General features: G+C 40.2%; 1 protein-coding gene across 3 annotated transcripts in view; it reads right to left on the minus strand.

Annotated features, from left to right (window-relative positions):
• The window catches only part of Tpp2 (tripeptidyl peptidase II), a 62,246-nt gene extending 40,151 nt beyond the window's left edge, over positions 1–22,095 (minus strand). For 2 of the 3 annotated variants that reach the window (XM_013023005.1, XM_013023007.1), the window contains exons 1-6: positions 21,833–22,045; positions 13,837–13,965; positions 9,950–10,045; positions 8,275–8,379; positions 5,877–6,001; positions 1,853–2,016 (exon numbers count right to left, since the gene is read on the minus strand). In XM_013023005.1, the coding sequence (XP_012878459.1) occupies positions 1,853–2,016; positions 5,877–6,001; positions 8,275–8,379; positions 9,950–10,045; positions 13,837–13,965; positions 21,833–21,997 (784 nt within the window). In that variant the 5' untranslated portion in view covers positions 21,998–22,045. Of the gene's footprint in view, positions 1–1,852; positions 2,017–5,876; positions 6,002–8,274; positions 8,380–9,949; positions 10,046–13,836; positions 13,966–21,832 lie in introns of all 3 variants that reach the window. The other variant, XM_013023006.1, reaches the window with a different exon arrangement.
• Positions 22,096–25,487: the final 3,392 nt, after the last annotated feature.

A 25,487-nucleotide genomic window follows, 5' to 3' on the forward strand; every position in this document is an offset into this window, starting at 1 on the left:
TCAGGACACAGTTAATCAGCTGACTTGCTGAGGGTTACTGAGAACAAGAACACGAAGCAGGCTTTGTAATGTTCTAATTCTTGATCTAGGTGGTGCTACCAACAATTATCCATTTTAGCATAATTCATTAAGTATCCAACTTGTGATTTATATAATATCCTGCATATATATCCTATATGAATAAAGTAAAGCAAAAACAGAACGTAGACTTTTTCCCCCCAAGTGAAAAAGTTTCTTAAGGCATGAATATAGAAATATCTCATTACTATCAAAACAAACACATATGGAACCAACCCAGATGCCCCTCAGTAGATGAATGTATCAAGAAAATGTGGTATATATACACAATGGAATTCTATGCCTCCATCAGAAAGAATGACATTGCCCCATTTGTTAGGAAATGCAAAGACTTGGAAAAAATTACATTAAGTGAAGTAAGCCAGGCCCAAAGAAACATAGGTCCCATGGTTTCCCTTAATTGCAATAACTAGTATATATCTAAGACAAGCAGAAAAGGTCAGATAAGATGATGTTAAGCAAAATGAACCCCAAGATAAGGACACAAGTGGTTTTGTCTTTCTTGCTATTGTTTCTAACATATTTATAAGGTACCATGTAATTTTTGTTGTTGCTTTGTATGTCTCTCCCCCATGGTATAACCCCTGTTTTCACAGTATTTGATGTTGGTATAATTTGGAGAGTGGAAAGGAAAAAACAAGTTGCTTAAATAGGGACACAGGTTGACCCATTACAACAATGAAATGTACAAGATTCTATGTCGAAAAATGAACTTTACAATTTAGGCGGAAAGGGGAGGGGGGAGATGTAGTTGTGGAGATGGGAGGGAAGGGATAGTAGGAGAAAAAGACAAAGGAGGAGACCACAATCCTTGGTAAGAAATGTACTCATTACCTTGCTCATGTGATTGTAACTCCTCTGTACAGTATTTTCACAATGAAAAACTTATTTAAAAAACACATAAACAAGCAATACAAGTACAATGATAAATGACAATGGGCCTATTATGTGGGAAGAGTGGAGAAGCAGAGCTCCAGGACCCTTCAAAGTAGGTCTCCACAAAGCTGAGACTCTCCTGCTCTGGACAGCAAAGGTTGACATGCAAGAAAATACATACCCAATATTTCTAATTCTCATTTACGTTTTCCAGTTAAAAATAGCAAAGCAAAATTTTAGTGTTTAGTTTCCCCTCAAAAAAATCTTATCACCACCACCCACCAGTCAGAGTGGCCATCCTAAGGGAAGACCAAGGACCCTGGGAGCAGGCAAGATGAAGGCCATCAGCAGCTTCCACCCTCTGTGGGAACAGAGGAGGCAAACCACCAACCTATTTTAAAAAGATCAACAATCTACAAGTAGGTGAAAAAATAATATACCCATGTGATAAATGCTGCTCAGCAATAAGGAGCAAACTGTGTGTGTGTGTGTGTGTGTGTGTGTGTGTGAATATACCCATGTGATAAATGCTGCTCAGCAATAAGGAGCAAACTGTGTGTGTGTGTGTATGAATATACCCATGTGATAAATGCTGCTCAGCAATAAGGAGCAAACTGTGTGTGTGTGTGTGCGTGCGTTCGTGTGTGTGTGTGTGTGTGTGTAGAGTGAGAAAAAAAGTGTAAGAAATACGAAGTAATTCAGAGTAACAGAAAGCAGTACAATGGTTGCTTGGAATGCAGGTGGAAGAAGTTGAAGAAGCCAGGCACCGGTGGCTCATGCCTGTAGTCTTTTAGTTGGGAATCTCCAGATTAAATTCTGTAAAAGGCTGCTTTGCACTATAGGATTTTATTATTCTACTCCATTACCATCTCTCATTAGTAAATAAAAAAGAGAATACCTCCACTAGTCACAATGGAGAGCAGATTTCCCTCATCATAAATATTAACAGAATAATTCAACATCTCAGCTGTGCCAAAAGAGCCATATTCTTGGGCCACATTGTAGTTTCTCAAAACTGTGGATTTACTCAAATCTCCATCTTCATTGGAATCAATGCAGGCTCTGTTAAGTGAGAAAAACAGTTATTCAATTTTTACCAATTTTCTTACCCTGAATGACACATAAGTCTGAGTTACCTATTCATCCTTTCACTCAAACACAGTAACTAGATTCCTTTATTTCTGAGTCAGCAGTTAAGGCCTAGACAAGAGAGTTTCTAGGAATCACTGCTTAAAACATGCACAGATTGCTCAACAACACTGCCCTTCAGTAGAAAAATGATCTGGCCACCAAAGAACTTAGATCCAAAACTTAGGCTGGAATTGTATACTATAGGACGGTTTAGACAAAGCCTAAACTCACTTTCTCCTATGTGAATCCAGAAGCCTATACACGTGTCCTCAACCTAGATGAACTCTTATCAGACTTCAGTCTCACAGTCCAAACAAACGAGCAATTATCAAAGTGTTAGGCATATGCATTTTCTATGTAACTTTATGGCTGTCCTTCTGCCTAAGCTTTCTCTGCCATGTTTTCAATTTTAAAGACATATTTCAAAATTTGGTAGTCTAAGTAAATAATTCCAATATTAAAAAGTCACAAATGGGGTGCACAGCATCTAAAGATAAGTGTTATGTTACAACACACTTTTTCATTTCTGTTTTTTGGTGCAGGTCCTAAAGCTTGCCCTCAGGGCCCAGATAATGTCCCTGAACTTTTTTACTCAAGCAAAGTACTCTAGCACTTGAATCATACCTCCAATTCCTTTTCTGGGTGGTTAACTGGAGATATGAGTCTCTTAGGCATGAGCCACCAGCATCTAGCTTTGGAACACATTTTTTAAAACAAAAATTGTGTTTTACCAAGCTGAACCTCTGTAAGGTCCCACATTATCAAACTTCTACTTACTCCCCTGTGTCTTCCCTCACAAAATACCCCATAAAGGGCTGGGAAGGTGGCTTAGGGGTAGAGTGCTTGCCTTGCATGCATGAAGCCCTGAGTTCTATTCCTTAGTACCATATAAGTAAAACAAAACACAACAAAAAGCCAGTAGTAGTGCTATGGCTCACGTGGTAAAGTGTTAGCCTTGAGCAAAAGAAGGGTCAGGGACAGTGCCTAGGCCCTGGCAAAAATAAAATAAAATTCTTTTTTGTTGTTGTTGGTCGTGGGGCTTGAATTCTGGGCTTGGGTGCTGTACCTCAGCTCTTCAGCTCAAGGCGAGACCTCTACTGCTTGAGCCACAGTGCCACTTCCGGTTTTCTAGTGGTTTTACTGGAGATAAGAGTGTCATGGACTTTCCTGCCCAGGCTGGCTTTGAACTGTGATCCTCAGATCTCAGCCTCCTAAGTAGCTAGGATCACAGGCGTGAGCCACCAACACGCAGCTAAAATTTTTTTTAAATAAGTTTTTTATTGTAAAAATACTGTACAGAGGGGTTAGTTACATGAGCAAGGTAATGAGTACATTTCCTATCCAGCATTGTTGCTTCCTTCTTTGTTTTTCCCCTATCATCCTTTCCCTCACACCTCCACAACTACACTCCCCACCCCTACCTCCCAAATAAAATTCTATGGCCATACTAAAATCCTTACACTTTGTCCAATGGCTTCTGATCTTTCCATCTTTAAAGTCCTTTCTCATCCTCTTTGCTTAGCTAAGAGTTTAATGTCTCAACTAAAATGGTGCTACTTCCCAGACTGGTTCCATGCTTTGCAGAATCTGGAGCATGGAATAGCTTCTATCAAGTTTATTTGGTACAAAGAATCTACTTAATAAATACTGACCAAATGGTGAAAGAACTAATGAATCAACATTAATAAAAATATAGTGATGCATTTTTCATACACCAGATTCTTACAATCAGTATCGAAATCAACAATATAAGCATCCCATCAAAGTTTAAGTAGTCAATGATTTCATGAACTCCACAGAGGGCAAACATGAAAGTGTTCAAAAATTATAACTTTCAGAAAGTTTGGTTGGTTTAATTTAAAAAGCAGCTGTTAAGGGGCTGGGAAGGTGACTCAGTGGTAGAGTGCTTGCCTTGCATGCATGAGGTGCTGTGGCTCAAGTGGTAGAGCACTAGCCTTGATGTGGAGAGCTGAGGGACAGCGCCCAGGCCCAGAGTTCAAGCCCCACAACCAACAAAAGAAAAAAAAAAAAGAAAGGAAGTTGACATTTCAAAAGTAGAAGCAAGAACACAGATAATACCTAAATTTTCCTTAGGAACTTTGGGATCCTCAAGATTCTCTTTTACAAATTTTGGACCTTAAGCCATGTGCCAGTGGCCCACACCTATAATCTTAGCTACTAGAGAGGCTGAGATCTGAGGACTATGGTTAAAGCCACTCCTCGGTGGGAAAGTCCATGAGACTCTTATCTCCAACTGACCACCAAAAAGCCAGAAGCAGAGCTGTGGATCAAGTAGTAGAGTGCTAGCCTTGAACACAGAACCTCAGAGGCAGCACCCAGGCCCATGACCTAGGAGCAGCAGAGAACTACAGCACTGATTATGTCATGCAAACAAGAACCACCTGAAAGAATAATTTTGCTGCATAAATTAAACTACAATTTTCTAAAAAGTTCCCCAGGGCTTCCAATTTTATTTCATTTAATTTTTGATTGAATTTCATTTCTAACACCAAAATTCTAAAGGTAATAGACATCAACAAACAAAAGAATCACTTCATCCAGAAAGTCTTCTGTAAACATAAATGGCACCCTGCTCTTTATTCTAAGCTAAGAGCTAAGGAGAAAACTAATTTGTAGTGATTTCAGAATCATAGCAAATACTCTCCAATTCCTATTAACATTTTCATATCTAACTCCTTCTGTAGTTTTGCATTTAGCATCGTCCTTACATTTTGCCTTATCTCGTTCTCCCACACCAACTCATTCCAGTCTGCTTAATGAAGTAATAATCAGTTCAATAGTACACCAAGGGCACATATACTAAGACATTCTGAACTATACGTGTAAATGACTTTATTTTATAAACACTGTGATGAACACTTTCTGTATAAAACTTAGGGGGAAAATTTCAACACCTGTGTATGCCTGCACACAAGCAAACCAAAATAGCCTATCTGAACACACACACAAAATACTGTTTGGATTCAAACACATATCTTATTAACCCTTCCATGTAAAATAGAACTTCTCATTAAATAGTAGCAAACAAGGCATAAGCCGGAAGAAAGCTCTTCCTTTAGAAGGCTGAGTGGTAAAAGTGAGCAGTCTCAACAGTTATCAAGCAATGATGTCATAATCCGTATGGCCTTTGTGTAGGGATTCATATTGCAAATGCTTCTTAGTTACAGGGTTCAAAGAAGAGTCCTGGCTTCTTATTGTGGGGTTCTCTAAAACATAAACAGGACTCATCTGTATTCAGAGCACATTTGCTTTCATGTAGATAGTAATGCAAGAAGAAAACTCCAACTACAAGAAACACATCTGCTCTTTACAAGCACTGAAAAAGAAACCAAATAATGTAACTCAGGGTAAGTCACATTATTACTTGTGGATGGTAGCAGAAATAACTGCAGAATAGCTTACATTTACTGATTCCTTACTGTATCTGGGAAGACTAAGTTTAATTTTCATAAGACATTTATACATACTACAATCACATAAATAGACAAGGAAACAGGTTTAGAAAGGTTTAAGTGTTGTATTCAAAGTTGGAAGATTCCAACTCAGCCTTCAATCACTGTTACAGTGCCTCTTTTGACTCATTACCCTGTCTCTATTTAAAACATCATCACCCAACTTTCCTCCTTTGACATTCTTTTGTAGTAAATGCAGTGACTTTCAAATTGTTCAGGTGCAATGATAAACACTATTGTGAATACCTATCATCAACCACCTATTATAACTAAGGAAATAAGTTTCTCAAAATAGCATCTAAAATACATGAAATTTACCTCCAAGCTTCACCATCATGCCACACCAAGCAGTCATAAACAGGACCAGGATCACTATACTTTTTCTCAAAACAATTTAGCAATTCCACTTGACTCTGAAGCTCTTCCTTAATTAGTTTATTTGCCTAATTAGAAAATAGATTTAAAAAAAAGAAAGTAGATCAATATTAGGACATTTTGTGCTTTTAAGTCCTGCTAACAAATGACCAGACAGTGGTTGACCAACAGAAAAGTCACTTTACCCTGGTAAAAAGTTTTATAAGAATTTTTTTTAACATCTATGTAGTTCAATTCAATGAAGCAGTAGCAATTTGTAAATGAAATAGTTAAGAGTTCTTTTAGTCTCTCATTCATTCATTCCCTCCCCTTGCCTTCAATTTGTTATAAAATATGTTATCATCTTTATATCCAATTTACTTTTCAAGAACTAAAATAATCAAGTACATAAAATATCTGAATTTCTTTAAAAGTGTTATGTATAGGGCTGGGAAGGTAGCTCAGTGGTAGAGTGCTTGCCTTGCATGCATGAGGCCCTGGGTTTGATTCCTTAGCACCACATAAACAGAAAAAGCTGGAAGCGGTGCTGTGGCTCAAGTGGTAGAGTGCTAACCTTGAGCTGAAGAGCAGAGGGACAGCGTCCAGGCCCAGTGTTCAGGCCCCACAACCAAAAAAAAAAAAAAAAAAAAAGAAAGAAAAGTTTTATGTACATAGAAGGATTTAATGGGGCAAGGACTTAATGGGATTTTATTTTAGCTTTGTGGTCATGAAACTAAACAGAGTATCAACACATTAAATAACACGCACCCCCTCCCCCAGACTCTTCTCTAACAAGAGCATGAAACCATCATGGACATGGCATGCTTAAACAGAACATAAAGGGGCAATACAAAACCTTGTCAAAAATAACCAATTACAGTTTGAGTACAAAAACTTGTACTCATTACATAACTAGTAAGCTCTGGTAGAAGTTGAAAATTGTGTTGTGTGGACCAGGATCAGGTCTAGCGTGTTTTAATCTAGCCTGAAGTTTAACTGGAATACAACCATACACCAGTTACAAATTGCCTGTACTTTCATAATACAATGATATGTTGCATAATCATGATGTTATGTTTACAGAAATGTTTAGCCACCTCTGAGAAACAACGTTTAGACTGTTCAAAAACCAATTTTCATTTTACAAATAGTGTGGTATATGTACTACCCTAGAGCTGAGAAATATGAATCCAAACCCAGTTTTGCCATTTATCAGCCACTCAATCCTGAGCAGGTTTCTCATCCTCATGGCTGAGACTGGCAGGACAGTAGTTACCAAACTTTATTGTACATAATCATTTGAAAACTATACAGATGGTGAAAGGAATCTATATAGATCATGCAAATATAAGTTAAATTTGTACACAGGAATATGGGAATAGGTCACTGCTTCTTTCCTAACATTGGCTGCACTTTTAATTAATGTTCCTTGGGAGCTTTAAAAACACCTGTCTCTCCCATATGGCTTGAATCTAATTCTTTCTAGGACATGAGCACTGGTATTTTGTATAATTCTCCAGCAGTGGGTCTACAACTGCTAATGAGAGTCCATTTTTGATTAGGAAAATGATAAATGTGGTATATTAAATGAACAATTCACAACCTTAAGTTGTGGTAAACATTCCTGGTCGTGGCAGTATGAAGGCTTTCTTTCACTGCTGCTTCATTATACTTGGTCATTCCAAATTGCTGAAACTAGCACATATGATTTTTGTAATAGAGAAATTACTTTCATTTATAAATTGATTAAAAATTAGTGGGTTTTTTCATATAGTTCTGTTAGGAATACAAATTAGTATGATCACTTTATCATCCTCCAAAAGACATACTGAAGAATATTTAAAGCAACATTAGTATAAACAGACAAAAAAACAAAAACTAAGCAAGTAGCTGTTGGCCAAACAGCTGAAGTGGTTAAGTTGTGTTACATCCACTAAATAGACTATCACAGAGGAAAGAATGAACTATAATGCCCCAGAGGTGAACAGATGCCCTAACATTACAAGTGCCAAACAAGACATCCTGTGCAGTTCACTTTAGAAAACCCAAGGTAGGAAAAATCACTCCACAGGGTAGAGGAGGCAGAATGGTGGCTGCCTTTGGGGAGGAGGAAGGAGCAGGGGCTTGGATAAGGCCTAGTGCAGCTAAAGTAATACAGTTCATAATAACTGGCTGAAACCACTGAAAATATTAACATAAATAATAAATAATAAAGGAAAAATCAGTAATATTAACCTAGTAATGAGATAAACAGAAAAAAGTAAACCTGTGAAAAAGTAGTTCATGCATTTGTTGAGAATTCTAAAAAATAGGCTCTATGGCAGTCTAAAAAACAAACAAACAAAAAAAACTTAGCACCAACTTGGGAAGTGCCGTTGTTGCTGACATCAAATTCTTCCTGTTTTCTACAGGCTTCTGCAAGGGCCACCCTGTGAACCGGATCCCATATTTTTTCTTTCCGTTCTTTCTGCAAAGACAAAAGACTGATCTTACAATGGGACTGGAAAGTCTGTAGGTAATCCTAGCTAGTAGTCTACACGGAGGCCTATTGGCCAGCAGGTACGATGCCGTACTGCTATTTTAGAGCAAGTACCAAGACATGCCATGTTTAATGTAAATCCTTCTCTTCTATAAAATTCAGAACCACCGCAAAAAACTGAATTCTCAGTCATTTAAAGGAAGAAAATACTGACCTCTCAACTCTGGCACTGCAAAATGCCTAAAGCAATGAAAGTCAAGGCTGGGTGCAGAGGATGACAACTACTGGATGGCCATGCAAGGCCCCTCAGTCTTCATTACTCCTGACCTGGGTTCTAGATTCCTGGGACTTGTATTAACCTTTATTATCTTTAACACTCAGTAACTTCCAACACAAGTGAAAGGAATCCTTTTTAAAAAACTAATCAACTTGACTAAGCTAAAAGAAGGGTCCACTTAACCACTTTATATGTTTCAACGGAATTGATTAAATTTTATGTACTAAATAGCAAAGCCACAACATGTTTGTTTCAAGCTGAAAATTTTAAATAAAATAGTACTAAATATGTGCATAAGAATAACGAATTCTGTGTTACAGACCCCAGAGGAAGTATATACCACTGTGATGTGTAGGTATCATTCCTTGTTTTATAACTGCATTGCTAGACTTGGATCACTACTATCACCACAGCATTTTACATGTGGCACTGTCCAATATAGTACCCACTAGCCATGGTTACTATGTAAACTTACACTTTAAAATATTACATACAACTAACATTCCAATCATCTGTTATACATGGATTTCAAGTCCTCAATGCCTACCAAGGCTGGTGCCTCCCTCCCCCAATGGACAGAAGAGACACTGAATGAACACTTTAAGCACTTGTGTGCTAAAAGGAAGTTCTATTTTAAAGCAAGAGCCTCGCCACTCTTATTTAAGCTCTTCCTTCTCTAATGACAGCCTTGTGCTTCTTAGACCTCACGTCAGCAGCTGTGCTCTGATTATAACCCTACACTTAATACTCAATGGTGACTATAAGACAGATAGCCAGACAGCAAGAAATATGAAGCAAACTTTCTTAGAGACTTCAGGAACAGAAATAAATTTGGTAGTTCTAGTGAACCCTGTTTAACCCTTTTCAAATAGAAAAGTCTTTCAAAAATCAAATGAAAAATCATTCCACTTCCCAGAAAGCACAAACACAGAAAAGTTTGAGTATATTTTCATTGTATTTAGATTCTTTAAACTTAACCATGAGTCCAGGATTAAGAACTACTAATTTAAGTGGGTCACATTCCATTAACAGAATTTTTCTTTATGCAATAATTTTTTGAAAGTCACCCACTCTCCAAAATAAGGGGCTAAGATGTAGCTTTAGTGGTAAAGTGCTTTACCTAGCAAGTACAACACAGTCTGGGTTTGATCACCAGTACCAAAAAAGAAACACCAAAAAAGAACCAAGTTAATGAGATATTGTGAAACATCTTTTTATTTCTTTCAATAGGAATAAGGCCTCAGGAAGATTTACAAACCATGGCCACTGGGCTGTACATACCTGTATCCTTTCCTTGAGAGCCTTTGGGTAGAAGTCATAGCCATTTTTTATGCCAATATGATATTTGCCTGAAGGATTTGTCCAGCTTGTAGGTATCTACAGAGAAAAGGGAAATCATTCACTCACTCAATGTTTTCTAATACCAATGGTACACCCTGGGGTAGAAAGTAGTTTATATTTGTGCTTCATGGCTAACACTGAATAAGCTGATCCTCTATAAGAGAAATAGGTTTAATATTCCAAGTTTTTACTTAACATCATTATGGCTTCATTTTTCATATCCATAAACAAAAGACTGCTCAGCCAAAAACCCTTTCATTTACACAGTGCTTCAGTTTAAAAGTGTGTTCCAAAAAACACTACTTCGTTAAACCACTAAGATTATTAGTATTTTTAAAATAATGCTGATACCTCATTTTACTTTTCACACTTGAGGAGGTGAGGAAATAATTTACAGAACATTCTCCACATCTGTAAGTCCACCCTTTACTCTCTACCACACCACAGGGATAATGCAGGGATGCTGAAAATAAATAAACAGCTATCTTAAACATGATTATAGTAGCCACAATATAACCAAGTGAATTAGTAAGACATGTATGTCTCAAGACATGTATGTCTCTAACTACTATTTATCTTTCTTTCTTTCCTTCTTAAGAAACCAAAATAACAACTTTTTCTTCAATGCACCTCATATCATCATGTGTTACTGCACCAAGCAGTAAAAATCCTTGTAGGTTCCCCCTCCTCCAATTGACTTCAGACTCTGTAGCCTGGCACATGCCAGTGCTCTTGAACACCATCTCCTCCAGCTGTCATTGCACCTACATGTGGTGCTAAATCTAGCCATGGGATTCAAGGTGACTGGGCTGGCCCTTTACATTTGTTGTTGTTGTTTTCTTAAAATATGTGAAGTTAAATAGTGATCATTTTAAAGTAGTTTCAACTTAAATGAACACAATTAAAAATAAAAAAAAGCACAGCGCTGTTCCCTTCCAAAATGTGTCTACAATTAGAATGGGAGGGGGAACCACAAAGGACAAAGACATGAGAAGGTCACATTTTGAAGATTGCAAAATGGAAAAAAAAAAAAAAAAAGGAAATAAAATTGTTGGAGAAATACTTGGTTCTGGGACATTGGGGGTTCTTATGGAAAAAGAAAATAGGGCTCTTGTTTCAAACCAAGCATAAAAAATCTATTTGTCAAATTCTAGACCAAATATGAAGAGAAAAAGACTTAGAAATATAGAATATCTTCATGACCAATGTGCCAAAAAAGTCATAAGTTAAAAATCCTATTGAAAAGACAGATAATTTTTCAAGTAACTATTTCTAGGGGGTTGATAAGGGGCTTGAACTCTGGGCCTGGGTGCTGTTCCTGAGCACTTTTTTTTTTTGTCGGTCGTGGGGCTTGAACTCTGGGCTTGGGCGCTGTCCCTGGGCTCTTCAGCTCCAGGCAAGCACGCTACTGGTTGAGCCACAGTGCCACTTCCGGTTTTCTAGTGGTTTTATTGGAGATAAGAGTCTCACAGACTTTCCTGCCCGGGCTGGCTTTGAACCGCGATCCTCAGATCTCAGCCTCCTGAGTAGTTAGGATTACAGGCGTGAGCCACCGGAGCCTGGCTCCTGAGTGCTTTTGCTCAGGCTTGTGCTCTATCACTTTGAGCCCAGCTCTACTTCTGGTTTTGGGTAGTTAATTGGGGATAGAGTCTCATAGACTTTCCTGCCTGGGCTGGCTTTGAACTGTGATCCTTAGATCTCAGTCTCCTGAGTACCTTGGATTCCAGGTATGAGCCACCAGTTCCCAGCTTCAACTAAGTTTAGAACTTGCATTCATCAAGCTAAATTATGTTAAAAGTAAAAATGTAGACTGAGAGAACACATATACATGCGATATGTATAGCAATACCACAGCAAGAATGCACGCCTGAGGTTCAAGATTCAAGCCCACGATAATGGCACAAAAGAAAACAGGCAACATACATATATACATACATACAACTACACATAACTAAAGCTAAGAGCAAAGACAAAGAACATTACCATTATCCCAGAAACTTCTTGCCTTCTCTCAGATTACAAGCAATTTAAACTTTCATGGTAATAATTTCTTTGCAGTCTTACTACTTACTTAAAATTTAGTTATAACTAGTTTTGAACTTTATGTAATGACTTCATTTCTGTATAATTTTATAGTCTCATTTATCTTTCCTTTGTAGTGCCTGGAGGATTTGAAATTCTTTGATATTTATAACATTTGCCCACAACATGTAGCAAGAATGTGTTCACTTTCAGGGCTGTGATGCCATGACTTGTTTGTACACAGAACATTCTACCCATTCTACTGTAATGTCTAGCTTGAGACTGTCACTAGCAATTCTTTAGAAAGCTTTCTTATACACATTTGTTATGCATGTATGTAAGTCACAGAGACATAACTTCATGCCAAGCTTCACCCTTGATATTTTCAGATTTTTAATTGTTTTAAACGTGCTGAAGAAATACATCAAGTTGGAAAAACATGTATTTATTAATCTTATCAAAGGTTTTCACCTTTCTTAATGAGAATATATAGACATTATCCATGTAATTTTACCTTTGAGCATTAATGACATCAGTTCATATGGTTTATTCTAAACAGGCTACTAGAGCTATCTAAAAATAAATGACTAAGAATAATACCTGATACGGTTCTAAATCTGACTTACTAGGAATGCTGTTTCCTAAAGTAGTATAATTCATTCCAATCTAATTCTTTTTATTAGCTTAAAAAAGACTAAGAAATTATAGTCAATTTTTTCCATCCTCTACACTCACTTAGCTAATATCTCATAACTACTCTTGTGCTTGTTTTATAATTATTTTTGGTGATAGTTGTTTATTTCTCTCCTTTTTTCTTTGTCCGTCATGGGGCTTGAACTCTGGGCTTGGGCGCTGTCCTTGTGCTCTTCAGCTCAAGGCGAGCACTCTACCACTTACTTGATCCACAGCACCACATCCTATAATTATTTTTTATGTTTAGTTTATTCAAGTCTTTCTAGCAAGGACACAGAATAAAGGCCAAATATTTAAATCTATAGTTATTATGGCATAAATATTCTTTCCAGTCAAGTGAACTGATAAAACTATAAAGGGATAGGAAATGATGAGGTCAAACTATAGGGGATCACTTTCTCCACTATTTAAAACTTAAAATTGGAATTTGTCAACCTCATGAAAAAGTAACTCCAGCTTTAGGTGTTTTATCTAATAACAAAGCAAACAGCTTCTTCTACCATGGTCCTAATGATCCACATCTTGTAGTATTATGAGATTCTCTCCCCTCAAATGTATACTGGAATTATTGACTTACTCTGAATGAACAGAATTTAGTGAAGTGATAGATATCACTTTCAGAATTACTTAATAAAGGACTGGGCTCTTACTTGCCCTAAGAGAAGATAGCTGCCATGGTATAAAGCATCATGGTAGAGAGGCCAAGAAATGCCAAACCCTTCCAATAAGCTTGCTAACAGCTACACACACATACATACGCACACATGTGTGTGTTAAGCCTCGCTGTAGCCAATGATATGCAAGTTTCTCAGAGAACAACAACAGGAGGTTATCCAGCTTAGTCACACCTGGATTCTCAAATCTCAGAAACTTCTTTTTTTAGGGGTCCAATTGTGGGGCCTGAACTAGGGGCCTGGGTGCTGTCCCTCAGCTCTTCAGCTAGCGCTCTACCACTTGAGCCACAGTGCCACTTCCGGCTTTTTTCTTTTTGCTTATGTGGTGCTGAGGAATCAAACCCAGGGCCTTGAGCATGCAAGGCAAGTGCTCTACCACTGAGCCACCTTCCCAGCCCAACAGCACAGAAATAAAATAAATAAGAAGCTAACACTAACCTTAAGCACTCTTCCTGAAAGACCAACAATTTCTCCATCTTTTGGTTCCACTTCTGTAGCAGTATTCACGTCACCACTTCCTGTTGTATCAATGATATCAATGATTTTTGGTTTTCCATCAGTTGTAACCTAAAAATTGAAACAATATGAATTACAGTTTTTAACCTTTAAAGAAAGCAATGCAGCTGGGCGCCAGTGGCTCACGCCTGTAATCCTAGCTACTCAGGAAGCTGAGATCTGAGGATGGTGATTCAAAGCCAGCCTGGGCACTCAGAAAACCCGAAGTGGCGCTGTGGCTCAAGTGGTGGAGTGCTCACCGTGAGCTGAAGAGCGCAGGTACAACGCCCAAGATCAGAGTTCAAGCCCCACAACTGACCAAAAAAAAAAAGAAAGAAAGCAATGCAAACCTATGTACATGTACACATGTATAAAATTTCCCACAAAAAAATTTTCTTTAGGTGATTTGGTATTTCAACACCCTAAATTTAGATGCTGGGGACACAGCAGTGATCAGTACATGATTATCTCTGATCTCACAGATCATATAGTGAGGAAGCAATCAATAAACTAATAGGCTAAAAAAAAAAAAAGAGCATGAGGTTCATGTGCTTTTAATTGTAGCTTGGCTGGCCAGAGGGAGGGTCTTACTGGTAAGAAAAAGAAGAGATCTGAAGGAGATGAGTGTTGGGCTGGATAAGTACAAAACTTTAAAGGAAAGAATACTTTTACGATTGAAATGCCACACTAGCACTTCAAATTTATCATCTACCAAGTTCAATGTAACATGGGCCCAAATCTGTTTTTCTCCAAGCTTTGCCTTCTCAGTAATCACCACACAGCTCTGCTTAAGCCAGAAACTAAAAAAAAATTTATCAGGCTGAGAAGGTGGCTCCGTGGTAGAGCGCTTGCCTTGCATGCACAAGGTCCTGGGTTCGATTCCTCAGCACCACATAAGCAAAAAGCCGGAAGTGGCGCTGTGGCTCCAAGTGGTAGAGTGCTAGCCTTGAGCTGAAGAGCTGAGGGACAGCACAGAGGCCCAGAGTTCAGGCCCCATGACCGGACCCCCCCCCAAAAAAATTCTTTTATCATTTTCTACTATTCTCATTATTACTATTATTACTTGTGCCACATACTGTCAGGAAGACCAATTAATTCTTTCTTTAAAATAGTTTAAATCTGAAAGTAGCGCTGGGGCTCAAGTGGTAGAGCACTAGCCTTGAGCTAAAGATCTAGGGAAAGGGCCCAAGCCCAGACTTCAAGCCCCATGACCGACCAAAAAAAAAAAATTAAATCCATCATATCTCTGATTTTTCACTACCCATTACCCTAATTCTCCATATCACTTGTGTCTCTTGTCTTTGCCCTCATATGTAGATCACTTCCTTAGCATCCTTTTCCACTGTTGGTCCCCACCAAGTAAGCATAGTAAAAACAAGCTCTCCATGGATTCACGGAGCGCCCAGAATATAGAAACTGTGCACCACTGACTGTTGCCACTCGTCACTCGTGACTGCTGACCACTGTTGCCTTTCCCAACTCCTGCAATGTAACAACCATTTCCCTGACTCATCACTTTTTCACAAGGACTGTTGTGCCTGAAATTCTCTAGCCCTGCAGTGGTTCAAAGATTCAATGCAATCTTTTGGTTTTCTAGTGAAATGTCCTTCAGGAGCTAATCCTCCTCCTCTATGATTGCCATCTGTATCTTGAGTTCATTCGCACTTCGTGTCCTCCACAGAACTTAAGTCACTTTAATTATCGTTTCCCCTATCAGAGAATAAGTTCCATAGGGGCAACAACTCTTCTATTCACCAACCAATGCCCAATTCCCAACAGTGCCTGTTTAGCACTCAAAAAGCCTTTAATTACTGTTAAAACACTATATATATATATAGTTTTTTATAGTAGTTATATAGTTTTTGCAATGTATAGTTTCTTGCCAGCCACAATGTTTTATCTGTACCACAAGCCTGTATAGGAAACAGCTGCACTATATATTCATGAGAAAATCCCAGACACTTTCTGGAATAGCTTTGCAAAAGCTATTTGGTGAATTTAAAATGTGTATTAAGCTAGATTCTGGTAGCTCACACTTGTAATCCTAGCTACTCAGGAGGCTGAGATCTGAGGATTGCAGTTTAAAGCCAGCCCAGGTGGGAAAGTTTATGAGACTTTTTTTTTTTCCTCCTGCTGGGTCGTGGGCCTTAACTCAGGGCCTGGGCCTTGTCCCTGAGCTTTATTGCTCAAAGCTAGCAGCTGTACAACTTTGAGCCACAGTGCCACTTCTGATTTTCTGGTGGTTAATTGGAGATAAAAATCTCATGGACTTTTCTGTTTGGGTTGGCTTTGAATCAAGATCCCCAGATCTCAGACTCTTGAGTAGCTAGCATCACAAGTGTGAGCCACCAGCACCTTGCTCCATGAGATAGACTCCAATAAACTACTTAGAAAAAAGCTGGAAGTGGTGTGGTAGCTCAAGTGGTAGAGCGCTAGCCTTGAGCAAAAAACTCAGGGACAGAGCTCAGGCCTGGAGTACAAGCCCCTAGCAACAATAACAACAACAAAACCCAAACACCACCACCACCAGCAACAACAAAACTAGAAATACAAATAAAAAATATAACAAAATAAAAACAAGAAGAAGTCAGTGCTACACATTAAAACTAGCTAGATAATGCATTATCAATATTTTCAAAGAAGTAATTTTAAAAATACACAATACTATTTCTTCATCTTTAAGAAGGGAACCATCTCTATGACTTAAAATCAATAACAAGAGATCACAAATAGGTCAGAATCCTCTCATCAGAAACCTCATTATGAGCATATGAGCAAAGGAAAGAAGCCTAATGGGATTTAGTGGCTTATTTATCATCTACTAAGTCAAGTATATCTTGTTCCTTCTATGTTCCTATCTTCCCTACTCTCTCTCCCCACTGCTTCCTCCCTCCTCCTCTCTCCGTGCTTCCCTTGCATCATAAACCTACACATTTTCATTAAAAATTCTTGTATGTGCAGTTTTCTCACCCATTTTTTATTTAAATTTTTTTTAAATTTTTTGTGGGGCTTGAACTCTGGGCTTGGGTGCTGTCCCTGAGCTCTTCAGATCAAGGCGCGTGCTCTACTACTTTGAGCCACAGCACCACTTCCAGTTTTCTACTGGTTTATTGGAGATGAGTCTTATGGACTTTACTGCTGGGTTGGCTTTGAACTGTGATCCTCAGATCTCAGCCTCCTGAGTAGTTAAGATTACAGGCATAAGCCACAGGCACCTGGTTTACCTTTGTTTTTTAATTTTAAAGTGAAAAACAACCACGTCACTTAAGAAAAGACAACAGTTTTTAAAGCTAGAATTAAAAAAGAAAGAAAGAAAGAAAAAAAGCCATGAGAATTTTGCAATGGACCTGTAGAAGTGAAGCTGGAGGCTCATGCTTATGATCCTCGCTACTCATAAGGCTGAGATCTGAGGATCACGGTTCAAAGCCAGCCCAGGCAGGAAAGTCTGTGAGACTATTATATTAATCACCAGAAAACTGGAAGTGGCACTGTGGCTCGAAGAGGTAGACTGCTAGGCTTGAGCAGAAAAAGCTCAGAGTCAGTGCCCAGGCCCCGAGTTTACATCCCACAACTAACAAAAAAAAGCAAAAAAAAAAAAAAAATGGAAGAAGAAATTGAACTACAAAATTGGAACTAAGTCCTCCCTCTGTCTCTGAGGAGGGAAAGGTGCCCAAGGTGAGTGACCAAAAGCCTGGACAGAGAAATTATAGACAGAGCTCAGGTAATATGCTCTGCCTGAATGGAAGACTGAAAAATGCATACTAGCCAGATGAAAGAAATTACCCAAAAGTTTTCCCCCAAATGTCAAAAATCTCAGTTACTGGGGCTGGGAAGGTGGCTCAGTGGTAGAGCGCTTGCCTTGCATGCATGAGGCCCTGGGTTCGATTCCTCAGCACCACATAAGCAAAAAGAAAAAAGCCGGAAGTGGCGCTGTGGCTCATGTGGTAGAGTGCTAGCCTTGAGCTGAAGAGCTGAGGGACAGCGCCCAGGCCCAGAGTTCAGGCCGCACGACCTGACCCCCCCCCCAAAAAAAAAAATCACAGTTACTTTATACCTCCAATATAACCATTATACTGAGGGAACTGATGAGGTTTGGGAACCGCTCACTGAGGCATTTGTAGAAAGGAGTCGAACAAGAGGGCAAAAGTAGAAAAACATTCCAAGCAAAACCAAGTGAATGTGTAAGTATTTACTTGAGATATTGAAAATGTGTTCTCGTGCAAGAACATTTTCTTATTCTGAGAATATATGCTAAATGGATAAGAGGATCTTTGATTTCAGAAAGTTTACCATCATTTGAGAAGATAGACAAGTAGAGAAAATAACACAATTAATAATAAAGGTTAAGGACAGCATATAAGAAAGAATCCAAGAACATAAAACCTAGCTTTCAAAAATGGGAAAGAGCTAACTGAAAGAGAGCTAACAAAAATTAAAAGCAGGCTGGCGCCAGTGACTCATACCTATAATCCTAGCTCCTCAGAAGGCTGAGATCTGGATGCTCATGGTTTAAAGTCAGCACTGGCAAAAATGTCTGAGATCTACTCACTTCTATTAACCAGCAAAAAGCAGGCTGGAAGCCTGGCTCAAGTAGTATTGTGATAACCATGAACAAGAAGGCTGAGTGAGCTTGAGACTATGAGTCCAATCCCCAGTACCAAACAAGCAAGTAACATTAGTAACCAATTATACAATTACTTCTTCTTTCCTCAAATACTTTTTCCCCATAAGAAAATCACAAGCCTGTGTTATGCACATATATTACACATACACTTTTCCTTAGCAAAATATTAATCATTATCAGATTATATATAAATTATGATATATGCTTTCAAAGAATTTTAACTTAACCAGGAAAATGGAACGTAAATAGAAATGCAAACTATTTTAAAGAGGATATGAACAAAAAAGAGGGAAAACCCCTAAATGTGTCTTATAAGCTTTATTAATCTTGAAGTCACAGACCCTTACGAAATGGCTAGTACATACAAACAAATATCTACTGGGAGGCTGAATTCAAGCAGTGATTTCCTAAAAGGTGATGACGTCAAGACACAGTTGAGTCCTAAAAGCATTAGGCAGGAGTTTACTGGCAATGGGAGAAGGCTTGCAGGCAGATTAAACTCCACAAGCAGTGGCATGTGGGTAAGTGAAGAGTAAAGGGCAGCAGCTAGCAGGCTGCAGACAGATGAAATGGTGGGAACTTCTAGCCACATGAGACTCGAGTTGGATGCTAAGGGGTCTTAAAATATATCAAGACGCAATTTTTTATAAATATTTAATCAAAAGCAATTGGGATTTCAAAATGGTTTTGATCAAAATTGTAATACGAGGTTTCTTTGTAACAGGAGTTTGTAATACAAGTGTGACAATGTGAAGCAAGGATCAAAGAGAACTAAGATTAGTGGCATGGAGACCTGCTGACACCGTCTGGTCTAGTCCACATTCCATCTTGTCTGTGAAATCCAACTGGTCAGGCCTCCCCCTTCAGCCCTTCTCTCATCTCTGTAACAGTCCCCACAACACAAAGCTTCACACTAAACAACTGAAACATTAGGCCTCTAGAAAAATCTTCAAGTTTGTGATAAAAACATTTAATCACTACTCATTTGTTACTCATTTATTTAATCACTACTACTATTTAATAACTACTCATCTAGTGCTATCACCTACTTCTTGACATACCCAGAAGCCAGCTATCACAAAAGAGAACTTGGCCAAGGAAGCCACCAAAGAAGGAGACAACCATACTTCTTTCAAGTTTGTACTGTGTCTCCAGGCCTTGATTTAAGACTTGCTTGCCAAATGATCGATTCCACCTCTTCTTCCTGTCTTAGTCTTCCTTCCTTTTTTAATTTTTACCCACTTTATCTTAGGGAGGTATACAGAAATTACTATTCATGTTTGAAAGCCATCTTAATGAATTTCTTTCAACTACCCCTATTTGGTCAATATCTCAATTAAAGTTATTAAGGAGTTATTTCCATTTGATTTCAAATATATTTTACAGCTTGAACATTTATAGTATTACAGGTAAATACCTAACACATTTTCCATTTATGTGTTAATCAAAGACAAGCATTCAATTCTTCCTTAGTAGTGTTTATTGTTTTTAAAATGGTATTTAGTACTTTCCTTGAGCACTTAAGTGCTCTAAGTCACATGTAATTAATTTTTGTAACAACACTGAGGAGTGAAAATGATTACTTCACAGACAGTAAGAGAAATATTGGACAGGCAGACTACTGAGCAAAATTGCTCCAAACTCCTGATTGCTGATCTTCATTATCCTGACAAAGGAACCAGTGAGCCTCTTACCCAGCTATTCGTCACCCACTTAGCCATACAGAAAGTAAACACACAGTGCACAAAGGGAGGCATAACCACTCTACACTAAAGCCTCAATGAGGCGATGCTGTCACTGTTCTAAGTCTCAGGAGTTTTTAATACAGTAATTATAGTTACCAAGAGGCAGCTCATTACAGCTCCTCTTCTAATTCAGATGCTGCCAAGCAAGACATCACAAGTATGCCATTCTTCCCTAAAGAAAATCCACACCAGGAAGCTAGATTCCTGGAGGGTTTTTATAGGTAGGTAGTGGCCAGATTGACTTCATGTTTTTCTTTTTAAATTTTTTTGTTATCTTTCAGCAGTTGTACAATGGGCGTTTCGATTCAGCATGTCTATACAACATAACTTGATCATTCTTCCATCAGTCTTCTCCATCTTTCTAATCCTGTTCATACCCTCAAATTGCCTGGGTCCATTTTCACATTTGTACATTGAATATCATGACTGCATTCACCCCTTTGTATTACCTACTGTCCTCAAAACTGCCACCTCACTTATCAGAGAGGAGTGAAGAACCCAGAGGGGAGGAGAAAGAGAATGATTAAGTACCAGGGCTTAGCAGGGAAAGGGGGCCAAGGAAACAGATGAAGTGAACAGATAAAGAAGTGACCTATGGCCAGCAGGGTAGACTTTGGGAGACGGATCCCGACCAAGTTTATTTTTTGCTTGCTGGTACATTTCAGTAAAACGTGAAGTTTACAAAAGTTAAAGTTTAAAGACAGAATGTTAGTAAGGACATTTAAGTTAAAAAAACTACTTCTCAGTTTGGCACCATGGGACTAAAGATTTTTAAACTGCCTACGGCAAAACTAAACATTTTAAACTGCATGGAAAAGTAGATTCTCTTGGTGTTTTGAGGTTTGGGACGAATACAGGAATATTTTTCATAAGGCCTGAACAGTTCGTCCGAAATGAAGGAAATTTGACTTCTTCTGTAAAAGACGAAGCTGCGAGCTTCAACGACCTCTAAGCAAATACACTCACCGATCGCTTAAAAATAGAATACACAAAACTATCGGAAGGGGGCACTTCCGGAAGAGGACGGAGTTAACTTCTACAAAGCCGGCCTCCGCGCTGAGAGATTAAAAAAAAAAAAAAAAGACTATTCTTTCCAAAACCGAATCCCCCGAACCACGGCAAGAACAACTCTGTCATCTCTTTGGCTCCCATCTATTTTCTTCTCCTCACTACTACTGCTGCTGCCGTCCCCCCGCCACGATTAAAAACGAACATTTCCGTCTTTCAATCACCAAGCCAGGCTCAGGGTGCCGGAGACACTTGGGAGAGAATCCCCCCCCCCCGTCTTGGGAGGTGGCGTGGTGAGAAGGACCCCGGGGAGATGCCCGGCCTTGACATCTCCCGGGGAAGACGGGGAGCCCTGCGGCCCGGCCTCCCCCGCCACCATCCGCCGCAGGCACTGCGCTTTTGTCCGGGGCGGGGACCCCCCCACCCCCGGCCCCCTCCCGCCCGACTCTGCCCGCCCCGGCCCCGGCCCGGCCCTCAGGGCTGGCTGAGGCCTGGCGGGCCGGGGACGGCGGTCCCGCCTGGTCCCTCACAGCCCGCGCCGGGGCCCTCGGGGCGGCCTCACCTGCATGCCGGGGGCCCCGGGGTCGACCCCCGTGTCCAGCACGGCGATGAGCACTCCCCGCCCGTCATACTCCGGGTAACGGCAGAGGAACGAGGCAGCTCCGGTCTCTTTCTTCGGCAGGAGACCGTGGAAAGGGAAGGGCTCCTCGGTCGTGGCGGTGGCCATGGGCGCCGGCGGGAGGACGACGAGGAAGAGGCAAACCGCCAGGCCGCGCGCGACGAGCAGCGCGAGGACACCCAGGCGACCGAGGCCGGCGGAGCGGGCGAGGGGCGGGGCCTGTCGGCCGACAGCCAATCAAGGCCCGCCAGGCCGAGGCGACCAATTACGCCTCGCTACGTAACCTAACGGCGCCGCTCTGGGTAGCCGAGTGCCTGAGTTGTCCTGGCTGCAGAGAAGGGGGCGGAGCCTCGGTGCGTTGTTGATGTTGTTGTTGTTGTCGTTGGGCCTGGTTCTCGAACCTGGGGACTTGAGAGAGACACCCACGGTTGGGGATTTTTGAGGATTTGGGGATTTTGGCCTTGATGCATAGGGTCCTGCCGTCCTAGACGGAGCGCCGCCCGCCGGAGAGGCGGGGATCTCGGGCCTGGAGGACGAAGGTCTCCACTTGACGTGGTGGCCGAAAGTTTTGGGGCCCCGCTGGTGTCGCGAGGGCCGCAGCCCCGGGGCGCGGGCCGGGCACGGGGGCAGGCGCGCTTCTCTGCGCCTCCGGAGCCCGCGGATCGCGGCCCAGTCTCCAGCACTGGTTTCTGTGAAAGAGACGGGTCTTGGGTTTGGTGGCGAAGGTTCCTCGTGCTGGGCCTGGTCGCGCGTGGCGAGGGCAGCGCGGCAGGCAGTGGGGTCCTGGCCGTTCTGTTGTCTGTGTGTGGCCGGTAACAAAGCCCGAGAAGGAAATGGGTCCCTGCTATTTTAAGTGCTTGCCCTTGGCCTCCAGGATTGCTGAAAAACATTATCTCCCCTGCACACCACCCCTCTCTACCCGCACCCCTAAATTGAAGTTCCTGATTGAGCCTTAAGGCCGGCGGGACGACTCTCCACACAATCAGGGAGACATAATCTGCAGTTTTTCAGATTCAGGTTCACAGTAAGAACCATCTGTCGCTGCACTTGAGAGATCTGGCGGCCCATTTCAGGGCAATCAAGGCTTTTTTCGTGTGCCAGATACCCCTGTGGCCATCTGACCTGGCCTCTGGGCAGCACTATTTTTTAAAGCACCTCATGAAACCTATAGGATGATAAGGGATATTAATTGTAAAAGGCACTTTTCAAGAATTCTGTTTCAGTAGCTTTATATAGATGTGTGTGTGTGTGTGTGTGATTGCAGGTGTGCTTTCTGCATTAACAGGAGCTAGTACCACGTTTAATTCATACCACAATTTCAAAGTAGTAAAGCAAGCATAAATGGCACTTGGGCATATTTATCTGAATTTTACTGATGAAAGAGTAAACTGCAATACCACCCTCTGGTTATTGTGTACATCTATGATTACAGGAAATATTCAATTAAGAGGTTAAAATACAGATGCTTTTTATACCCCTTGTATTCTATTTAGGGACTCCCAAGTTAAGAATGACTGGTAAAGAGAATGTCTATATGTGCCAGTTTCCAAACAAGATTTAGGAGACCATGAATTCTCAGTAACTGCCCTATGAGCTATGCAGTAGTTCCAGCTATATCGATCATTTACTTATTCCATAAGATCAGAGAAGCGTATTCTCTTTAGTGGAGAGTAAAAGAGAAAAGGTAATTATTTTCCTTTTTAATTCCCATTGTTGGCCATAATATCTATAAACAAATCTTTTTTTGGGGGGGGTCCGGTTGCGGGGCCTGAACTCTGGGCCTGGGCACTGTCCCTCAGCTCTGCAGCTCAAGGCTAGTGCTCTACCACTTGAGCCACAGCGTCACGTCCAGCTTTTTTCATTTTGCTTATGTGGTGCTGAGGAATCGAACCCAGGGCCTCAGGCATGCAAGGCAAGCACTCTACCACTGAGCCATCTTCCTAGCCCCTATAAACAAATCTTTAAGTACTTGGACAGAAAGAAAACATGTATAAGAAACTCAGAAGGCATTTAATATAGAGCCTATAAAGATAGAATGTTCCAGATAAACTCTAGTCCAATCACTTTTTTTTTTTTTTTTACAGACATGGGGCTTGAACTCAGGGCTTGAGCACTGTTCCTGAACTTCTTTTGCTCAAGGCTAGCTAGCACTCTACCACTTGAGCCACAGCACCACTTCTGGCTTTTTCTGTTTATGTGGTACTGAGGAATTGACCCCAGGGCTTCATGCATGCTATCACTACCACTGAGCCACATTCCAAGTTCCCCAATTGCTTCATTTTACATAAGGATACAAAAGGGATAATGATGATGAGCAAAAACCAGACCTGGAAGAGCTGGATTACTGTTTTCATGGATTTCCCCCAGTATTTCCTACCATTACTTATGTACCTCTGTGTTACAGTATGACTTCCTATCCAAAGAACAGGGAATGAACTATTTATTATGAAACCTAAGTGTCAGACTATTGTTAGACTCTTGTAACAGTATGCTTTATGTTATCACTATTATTATTTTGTTTTGGCAGCACTGGAGTTTGAACTCAGGGCCACTTGCTAGGCAATTGCTGGGCTACTGAGCCCTTCTAGCTGTTTCATGGACTGCTGAAAATGAGCCCGGACAATGATCCACTTATTTTTGGCATTCTATCATATTTGGGATGGCAGTCACACACCACCATACCCAGTTTCTGTTGAGATAGAGCTTCTGGACTTTACTGCCAGGGCTGTCTCCATCTCAGCCTCCTATGTAGCCAGGATGATAGGCCATGCCACACCTCCAGCTATACACGAAGGAGTCTTGTTAACTTTTTGAACTGGCCTGGGTTAGAACCATGATCCTCCTGATCTCAGCTTCTAAGATAGCTAGGATTTAAAAGTGTGAGCCATCGGTGCCTGGCAGGTTGTTGTTTTTTACTGTGTACCGTACAAAAGTGTTTTAGAAAAATTATATATCCCTCTGTACAGTTGAGGATGATACCTGTATTTGTCATTAATTTAGAAAATTATGAACAACATAATTTAAGGCATATAATACATTTCATGAATTTTTATAATCACTCATTTACATATATCCAGTTGAATATCTGATGTTTCAATACCTATCATCATTTATAAAATAACCAGTTACATGCTTTACATAACTGTCTTAAAACTTTATTACCATTCTACATAGGTCATAATGTGATTTCCATTGGACCTATTGTAAGTAAAAATCATTCAAATATATCTGTCAGTACATGTATAATCAAAATCTGTCCATTAAAATTTTTCTTTTGGATTATTACAAAGTTGATCAAAATAATATGAATAAATCTCAAACTGCTTTAAAATGACAGAACATGGGGTAGGAATACAGATAAGAGATAGTACACTCCTAGAATGTATAAAGCTCTAGGCTCAATCTCTAGTACCTTAAAAAGAGAAGGTCAAAAATTATACAAAAGGCTGGGCACCAGAAGTTCATGACTGTAATCTTAGCTACTCAGGGAGCCTAGATCTGAGATTCAAGGCCAGCCCAAGCAGGAAAGTAAATAAGACCATTAACTCCATTTAACGACAAAAAATATCTGTAAGTGGAGCCATGGCTCAAGTAGTAG

This window comes from Dipodomys ordii, unplaced genomic scaffold, assembly GCF_000151885.1.
Source record: "Dipodomys ordii isolate 6190 unplaced genomic scaffold, Dord_2.0 Scaffold65, whole genome shotgun sequence".
Lineage (NCBI taxonomy): Eukaryota > Metazoa > Chordata > Mammalia > Rodentia > Heteromyidae > Dipodomys > Dipodomys ordii.